The sequence below is a fragment of the Carassius carassius genome, chromosome 17 (genome assembly GCF_963082965.1).
Source record: "Carassius carassius chromosome 17, fCarCar2.1, whole genome shotgun sequence".
In the NCBI taxonomy this organism is placed as follows: domain Eukaryota; kingdom Metazoa; phylum Chordata; class Actinopteri; order Cypriniformes; family Cyprinidae; genus Carassius; species Carassius carassius.
This window is the reverse complement of record NC_081771.1, coordinates 5,565,947-5,575,454: the sequence shown is the minus strand read 5'-3', so window position 1 is coordinate 5,575,454 and position 9,508 is coordinate 5,565,947. Positions and strand designations below refer to the sequence as shown.

The window sequence follows — 9,508 nt, the reverse complement described above, 5'->3', positions numbered from 1 at the left end:
TCTTTGTTGTTTACTTTGTATTACTGTGTGAAAAGCAGTCCCCCCTCCGTCCAATACCAGTGGTCTATTTTATGAGCAAGCTGGGGTGATTATGTACATTGACAATGTCACTGTCCTAAAATATATGAGCAATGGCTACTATCTTTGTTTAGAAGGTATTCACTGAGTTATACATAGACTAGCATACACCAGTCTGGCATGTTGATACCTAAACAAACACTGGACATCTGGCCTGATATTATATTATAATGAAGCATGTTATAGATAGATAGATAGATAGATAGATAGATAGATAGATAGATAGATAGATAGATAGATAGATAGATAGATAGATAGATAGATAGATAGATAGATAGATAGATAGATAGCCTATTTGTAGGCTTTTGTACAAGTACTACAAGTACACTTGCATCCATTTTAACCTTGTATATATCGTTGTATCATTTAAAACCTATCCAACCATCAATGTTTGGCTTTAAAATTGTACTTATGCTGTCTTTAAAATAAATGAAACCTGTTTTGATATTTGTTATGAACCCAAAACTCTTCAGAGTTTTTAAATATAAGTGTCTAAATATACTTTATATTGTAGAAATATTGTAGAAATGTAATTTTCTGTAAAGTTGCTTTGTAACGATTTTTATTGTAAAAAGCGCTATACAAATAAACTTGAATTGAATTGAACAGTTAACGTTAGCCTGTCGGAGGCATAAGTCACTGCACACCACGGTATAGCACAATTACCTCACTAAAATAGACATAAAATTGTATATATTTTTATGTTAATCCAAGGTACTACAATAAACATGGTATTACCATCGTGTAAGTGTCCAACAACGATGGTTTACTTCTTTGTAAGTGGTCAGAGTAACGCGTGTTGAGAAGCGCAGATTTGATCTGTGACAGCATCGCGCGCGCCGCTCATTCATCTCGTCTCCTCGTGCTGACTTCAGCCAATAAGCGCGCAGACCTCCCCACCAATCAGAGACCTGCCTCTGGATCTAATTCTGTGGGACAGATACTGTACCTCACTCACTGGACTATAAACCACCACATTCAGATTCGACTTAAAGGAACTCAATTTGGATACGCATGAATACTCAGTATTTTATATGGATGTATCTGTTTTCATTCTGAGCGATTTAATCGATTATATCGTGGAAAGATACACTATTTGAATTATGAAGGATAAAGTATCTCAAGAGCTGTTATGAACCTGTGACTTTTTCTATTATTTTCCTTTCTTTTCATTTTTTTTTTAATTGGATGCGTTTATATACTGACCGAGTAAATCATGCGAGGCTTTGCTGGAGTTGAGTCACGCCGTGATCCGAGCGGCTCTGCTCCCAGGATCTACCTGCCCTTCATCTTACTGCTCATGTTCACTCCCAGTGTGGACTCGTCCTGGTGGTAGGTGTTTCTAAAGTGTTTTACTGGCACAAGAGCCACTCATTGGCTCATCTTCATTATCTTTTGGAAATCGAATTTAGGTGCATACAGACTTAAATTAAACTAACAGAACTGTTCTGTTAGTAGCCTACGCGCATTTAATTTGTGTCCAATATGTGACTAATCATAACTGTGGTAATAATTAATTTCGAATCAAATAAAAATACTAAAAAAGAGATTTCAGTGTAATATCTCGTTTAATTCAGGTATGGTTCCAAATTATGATGGAAATTGCAAGATAAGTGTAAGGAAAAATAACAGAAATTAGAATTAACTGCAGATCAGAAAAATTCTTATGACTAACTAGAAAAGCAAAGTTTTTTTGGGACGGAACCTTTGAATTATTATTATTATTTTTTTTAAATTTAGTTTAGTAAACCTACATCATATTTAATACATTCACTTTTGTACAACGGTGGGAAACACGTAGTTTTCCTTAATGCAGTAGCACGGCTGAATACTGTAAACGAATTCCAACTTTTGTCCATCACTATAGATATGACTCAGGTCCCCTTTAATTATGTGATTATGATAATTTTTTTCTGGCAGGAGGATCAAACATTTGATCATCTAGAAAAGTAGAATACAAAATTTAAAAAAAGCATTTCAGACTACAGTAGAGAAATAATGGATTAAAAGTAAAAAAAAAAGCCTATGTCAAAATAATATTATTACAAATTTTCAGCAAATATAAATATACATTTGAGAGTCTATATTGACTTTAACATTATGGAAAGGTTATATAATGTGTGTGTATGGTGCAGCATATATATATATATATATATATATGTGTGTGTGTGTGTGTGTGTGTGTGTGTGTGTGTGTGTGTGTGTGTGTGTGTGTGTGTGTGTGTGTATGTGTGTGTGTGTGTGTGTTATGTAATTCAGTCCTCTTTAAATATATATATTTTTTTCATTCATAGACCAATTTGTTCCAAAGCACGATAAAAGGAATAGCAGTTAGTATTTTACAGTTAGTGAAGTATGACACAAATGAAAAGTACTAAAATAGCAAATAAATAGTAATAAATAGCAAAAAGATAAGTATAATCACACCAATATTATTGAAAAAAAGAAGATAAAATGATACAATCAGAAAGAAAAAAATAGCTCTAGATGGCAGGTGATGGCAGAAATCCATAAACCATGTTTAATCATTTCTCAGGACAGTTGTTAGTAAAGACAGAGGAGTCTGATGTCTTAAAGTGACATTGATCAACACATTCTAGACTGTTCTATGACAGGTCTTGGCTGGATCAGCAGACCTACTTGTGTGCTGAACGCACCATATAAACACACTTGCTAGGGTGATAGAGATTTGAAGTGACTTAGTTCTGAAGTTATTGCTTTTCATCTCAATTTCTTGACTGCATAACACCAGACATGATGACACAATGGCAGCCTTCGCCTTTAAAAATGTCTATAATTGCAGCATTCATAACTTCCCCATCACGTCTCAGAGGTAGCAATATCAACATAGTCAGCGCACTGCCTAGTGCCCCACAGCTGAGTAAACAGCATAATCTCAGTCCATGCTATTTTTTGATACTTTCAATTAAAATGAATGCTGGGTTTCTCTCAGGATGGACAATAATACCGTATTTCATGAATGGGGAAAGAAGGGTTATCGTTTGTATCATCTATGTTGAAATAACTATACGTATGGCCCCTTTTGCTCTCCATAAGGCAGCGGGGATTCCACGGCGTGAGTCCGCAAGACAGCCGTGGCGGCATGCCCAAAACCGTGTGACCCAGTGGTGATAAATATCTCTAAGTTCCTACGGTAATTTATACAGTTATGGGGATTGTTGTCATCGTTGCAATCAATTCACGCATAGCGGTTTTCTGGCTCACGTGCAGTGGCCATTCCCAGTCCCAGCCGCATACAGCTGATAAGTGTTCTGGAACAGAGAGGGAGAGCGAGATTGTGTTTCTGTGTGTCAAGGATCAACAGGGCAACCGTGCATAGCCGGCAACAGCAGGCCCTCCCATGGATGCTTTATAGCGAGAGGAATAAGTCTTTCGCTGGGCTGTATGTTTGCACTAGTATGTCAGTGTGTGTGTGTGTTTGTGTGTGTGTGTGTGTGAGAGAGAGAGAGCGATAGAGACAGCCATAAGAGGAGTGGAAATTGTCTGGTAGGTTTGTACGGAGTGCTGTCGCACAAACCCAGACACGACTGACTGGATAATGAGATCCGGGAAGGAGACAACGGCGTGTGAGCACAGTGTAAACCTCACCGAGGGTGTCTGTGTGGTGCTCTTGAACAGACAGGGTCCGCCAGGTATTTGTCAGGCTAATTAACAAGAAACCTGCAACATAATGACAAATATTAATGCAAGATTGTCAATTGTTGCTGCAGTATTGCAGTCCATGAACATAAATTACAGAACATAACACACTCTTGTAGAGATTTGTCAACAGAGAACCATGGGATGTGGGACAAATTGGGGTGTATCTAAATTATGGAGAAATAAGTAGCTCTTAAAAGGATAGTTTGTCTCAAAATGAAATTTATGTCATCATTTACTCCCTTCCTTAGAGTTCTAAGCCTGTATGACTTTTTATTCATTTCCTGAACACAAAAACAACACTGGACCCCATTGCATCTTTTGAAAAATACATTTTTCAGAATACATTATTTTGTGTTCTACAGGAGAAAGTAAGTCACACAGGTTTTGAATGACCTGAGTTTGTGATGAAAGAATTTTCCAATGCGACATCATGGAAATTTGCAACTATTTTATGTTTCATAAATTAGTACGAACTGTTTGTTCACATGTTTTTGCTCCACTGACAGTTTAATGAAATGGGGTTGGGGTGGACCTTTGTCTAAAAATCGTACACTTCTGCATGAATCATATCGTACAAATTCATATGAAATGGCCGTCTTGTAAAAGTTTTATGTTTTCTCATGAGATTGGGTTGGAAGTTTAATTTTTGGGTGAACTATGTATTTACAAACTAGTTTTTGCAGACACAGTAAAGTATGATGGGGTATCATTTATTGTGAAATATCTTAAATAAAGGGACACGAAATTGATTTAAGTTGAAATTATTTTATTATGAGTGAAGAAACAGACTGAGACATGGAACTTGCACAGCTATAGGAAATCAACTGGCTGGGAACATGGGCAATTATTCAGTTTAGTGGTCGCTATGCAAAAATATTTATACCACAGAATGATTGACAAGACTGAATCAAGCATTCCAGAAAAATGTGTATTAAAGTGTGGCTGACTAAAAGAGACAGTGTGTGGCTCTAAAAGAGATGGACCCAGAAGAAAAGGCAGACTGAAACAACTATAAAGTGGGTTTCTCATGTTCAGCGTGTTTGATTTGATAATTATGCATTCAATTGATTTATAATCACAAGACATTGGGCAACTACTGCAACAGTAATGTATATTTATATATAACATTTATTAATTTAGCAAATGCTAGGTCAACTAATGTGTCTGTTTCTGCAGGTACATTGGTGCTTTAGGTGCACGGGTCATATGTGACAACATTCCAGGGCTGGTGAACAAGCAGAGGCAGCTCTGTCAAAGACACCCAGATCTCATGCAGTCCATCGGAGAAGGAGCCAAAGAGTGGATCCGAGAATGCCAGCACCAGTTCCGACACCATCGCTGGAACTGCAGCACGCTGGAGCGAGACCATACTGTTTTTGGCCGCGTCATGTTGCGCAGTTAGTGTTTGTGTTAAACTTTATTCCTAGCAATGGCTGAGATCAAAATTATACAGAAATAAGACATGACGTGCATAAATCATGCAACCTTGTATCATGTAAAAAAGCATATTTTATAAGCTACCAAAGCTAGTAGAACCACCCCAAAAAAGAAAGACATGAGAAAGCATATTTTGCACAAAGAAAAAGCCAATTTAAGTACAGTGTTGTAACAAAATTGTAAAAACAAAGTATATTTAAATATTATAAACATTTTATAAATAATATAAAATATTATATTATTAAATTATTATATAGATATGTAATATTATACAAAAGTTATACGAAATATACTATTTAAATTGCTAAATACTTTACACTAGTACTGGAATGGTAATATTGGTTGTTTACGCACTGATTTAAATATACAAATATTGTAATGAAGTAATATTTAAATGGAAATTCAATGTGAACTACAACTGAGAATAATGGAAAAAACTAAAACACATTAAAACAATCAAACAAACAAAATCTTAAAAGTAAAATAATAATAATAATCAGAATTTTGACCAAAAATGTCCTAAAATAGCCTTTTTTTCAATTGGGGAAACAGATATGTTTTGATGCATATTTGCCTATAAGGTTATGCTTTAGTCAATCAGCTTGACGTGCTGGCATATACCTATACAGTAAACGGTGCAACATTACAACTTTACTTGCAGCAAGAACAAAATCGGTGTAAAGCATTAAGTCAAGACAACAATCCCGTCAATATGTCTGTTGGATAGATATCGGGGAAAAAGGGCTTTAAAGTCTCCACTTCCCAAGAATGAGCGAAAGTCTGACAGAGAGTGGATATTCTCCAAATACAAGTGGCCAGTCGGGAGGGGGGTTCGCTACAGGCTGATGTATAAACAGTAATAGGAGATGTAAATATTTGTGCAGATGACTCTGGCAGACAGACAAAGTTGCTCTTTTTGACATATCACCCTCTGTTCTGGCTCAGTGCGCGAGCTGGAGGAGGAAAATGAGCAAAATAGGGGTCATTTTGCGCTACTTTGGTCGAAAAAACACACCTCAAGGCTATGAGTGCAATCGACCAAAGAAACTAAAGGTGAAGGAGTGTCAGCCTGAATCAGTCGAATGTCTGAAAGCTCTAGGGTGGCCTCCCGCACTTTAGTCCAGCCAAGGGGCTTAAACCTAGGTATGATGTTAGAGAGTTGATATAACAAAAGCACAGTGGATTTAACACCATGGTAAGAGCCTTACGCCTCATCAACTTCCTTGGCTCTATTAAACTACTAAAAAGCAAAGTTTTTAAAGTTAAAACATTTTCTGACAACTTCAAGTAAGGCATTCGTTGGCTGATGCTAAAGTCAACATAAAACCCTGTGCTTAACCCAGAAATTAACACGCTATTATGAAAAATCTCTCACTTTTCTTTCATCAGGTAGCCGTGAAGCAGCATTTGTTTATGCGATCTCCTCTGCTGGGGTGGTTTATGCCATCACCAGAGCGTGCAGTCAAGGAGAGCTGAAGATCTGTGGCTGCGACATCAACAGGAGAGGCCGGGCGAGCGATGAAGAAGGCGACTTTGACTGGGGTGGCTGTAGTGACAACATCAACTATGGTATCAAGTTTGCCAAAGCTTTTGTGGATGCCAGAGAGAGGATGGTCAAAGATGCCAGAGCACTGATGAATCTGCACAACAACCGCTGTGGGAGAATGGTAAGGGGCAAGATGATCACATTTGATCGTTGCAAAACACACCCTAACAGGTAAGCAGGTTATGATCCTGAAGGGGTTTATATAACATGTCCTAACATTACAAAAGCTAATTATAAAAATCCGAGCTTGTCTTTTAATCTGGGTCATTGAGTGGTTCATAGGTCATGGGTTGAATTCTGTTTTCTTTAGGCAGTAAAGCGTTTTATGAAGACTGAATGCAAGTGTCATGGAGTAAGTGGGTCATGTGCTCTCAGGACATGCTGGCTGGCTATGTCTGATTTCCGGCAAACAGGGGACTACTTGAGAAAGAAGTACAATACTGCTGTGGAGGTCACCATGAACCAGGACGGTTCAGGTTTCATGGTTGCTGACCGAAATTACAAGAGAACGACCAAAAATGATCTAGTATACATTGAGAACTCTCCAGACTATTGTCTAATGGACCGTTTGGCAGGTAAGCAATAAAGAGCATGCTAAATGTTTTTATACCATGATAGTTGGGATATCAAAAAGTAATTGGGCAAAATTTTGCCAAAGAAAATATCTGAGACATATTTCACCCCGTAGTCCCAAGACAGAAATAGGAAATTGTATATTGCATTTTAAAGAATAGAAAACTTATGTAAGAACTATTTAGATTTTGCATTGTTACATCTCATGAAAATTAAACACATTTCTCAAATAATTTATTACTACTACAACGAAGTTTAATGCAATGCAATAAAAAGATGCATTAGATTCTAAAGTATTTATACATCGTAGTATTTGCCGCACTACCAATAACTTTTTTGTAATACAGTAATAATTAAAATTATTACAATTATGAGAGTAATGAGAACCACCAGAATATTGAAATACACATAGATAATTAAATATCCAAGATAAAGCACACATTATAATTATGACAACTACGCAAGACACGTGCTTTAATCATCATGAAAAAAAAACTTTTATAATAGTAAGTAAAATGTGCTTCATTTGATTGCTTCAAAAATGTTCATGTTTATTAAAAATAAAAACAATTTAGTTTTTTATTTTATTATCATTTATTTGTATCTTTTTTGGTTTTGAGGTGAACAACTATATGGCCCAGACTTGAAAATACCCAGTTGCCCCATGGAAAAACTAAAGTTACCTTGAAATACTTTTCTAAAGAAAAAAGATCTTGATCTGAATAAGTGAATGGCCTATTGACTCACAATGGAATCATTTTACTTAATGTAAAATAATGACCCTGATTTATTAAATTTCTGCATCTATATTTTAGGTTCCCTGGGTACAGCAGGACGGGTGTGTAACAAGTCCTCCAGAGGCATGGACGGCTGCGAGGTCATGTGCTGCGGCCGTGGGTATGACACCACGCGTGTAAACCATGTGAGCAAATGCGAGTGCAAGTTCAAGTGGTGCTGCGCTGTGGAGTGCAGGGACTGTGAGGAAACTGTGGACGTCCACACCTGTAAACCGCATAAGAAACCCGACTGGCTTGATTTGACCTGACTGCCATGACCATGACCAATCAGCAGCTACTGGTGCTTTTCTGTTCTCAGGTTTTTGAAGTGGGCCACCGCATTGTGGAATGTGTAGTTTCTGACTGTAACGCTCTGATCTCCACTTGCAGAACCCTGAACTTTACCCGCCTTCAATGATGCAAGTACAGAGATTACAGGCCAGTCTGGAGCACTGGTAGACGGTTGGTGTCATGGGAAATCACACAATGCATATTGTCTGGTGTTTAATAGAACCAACTGTGAACTGTTTTCAAACTGTAAACACCTTTTACTGATAATATCTGTGCCTATATACATCAAATTATGTTTTTGGACAGCTTTGATAAATGCATTGATGGAGTTTTAGGGAAAGAACAATATACAGCATCAGTTCCAAATTCCCAAAGAACATAGCAACAAGTCGCATTTCACTACAAGAACAATTCCACTTCATGGTCCAAAATAATACTTTGAATTGTGCTGTAAAAATGTGATAACTGTACTTCCCATTTACTTCATGGACCATCATTTTGATACACAACTTATGCATGAAAGAATTTGATCAATGATCAATTTATAAGGTGCTTTCACACCAGAATAACCTTTTTATAGTTCCTAGAACTACTGGCAGAAGTTCCCGGTTTTTGGTGTGTTCACATCACAGGAACTAGAACGTATTTTGTTTTAGGAACTCTGTTTGTTTTGGGGAACGTAATTATCTCCTACTTCAAAGTAGAGACTAAAACAGTTCTGTAAGAACTACCAGTGACATAGTGTACGCTAATTTGGCCAAACACATACAAAACGCCATACAAAACAGCCATAACGGCGTTTACCTGTTGTCTGCAGAGTTATTTTCTCAGCCTCAATGATTAACACTGCATGTTGTCATAGGAGATTTAGTCAGATTTTCATGCATTTTTAATTGCGTAAACTGTGCGTTTACATTCCATCACTGTTATCACAAAGCCCACAACACAGATCCGATCACATCATCGTCCATTCACCAGTTGTTGATGTTTGTAAATTACCATGAATATAAGGACATTACTGTTGGCCAATTCAGAATTCCTGCTGCTGGTGCAAATACAACCAGGAAAACGGCCCGAGGGAGAAATTGGCTCTCTAGGAACCACCATGCTGGCTAGTTCCATAGAACTATGTGATGCAAAAGTGC

General features: G+C 37.3%; 1 protein-coding gene across 1 annotated transcript; it reads left to right on the top strand.

Annotated features, from left to right (window-relative positions):
• The first annotated feature begins 1,042 nt into the window (after positions 1 to 1,042).
• On the top strand, positions 1,043 to 9,021 carry LOC132160845 (protein Wnt-2b-A-like). The gene is made up of 5 exons (XM_059570548.1): positions 1,043 to 1,410; positions 4,917 to 5,137; positions 6,567 to 6,844; positions 7,034 to 7,298; positions 8,112 to 9,021. Exons 1-5 carry the CDS (start codon positions 1,295 to 1,297, stop codon positions 8,339 to 8,341), a joined length of 1,110 nt encoding a protein of 369 aa, XP_059426531.1. The 5' UTR covers positions 1,043 to 1,294; the 3' UTR covers positions 8,342 to 9,021.
• Positions 9,022 to 9,508: the final 487 nt, after the last annotated feature.

Coding starts and splice junctions, on each gene's coding strand:
- LOC132160845 (XM_059570548.1), top strand. CDS start 1,295: ATGCGAGGCTTTGCTGGAGTTGAGTCACGCCGTGATCCGAGCGGCTCT. Junction 5,138..6,566: donor TGGCCGCGTCATGTTGCGCA/GTTAGTGTTTGT, acceptor TTCTTTCATCAG/GTAGCCGTGAAGCAGCATTT. Junction 6,845..7,033: donor ACAACCGCTGTGGGAGAATG/GTAAGGGGCAAG, acceptor TGTTTTCTTTAG/GCAGTAAAGCGTTTTATGAA.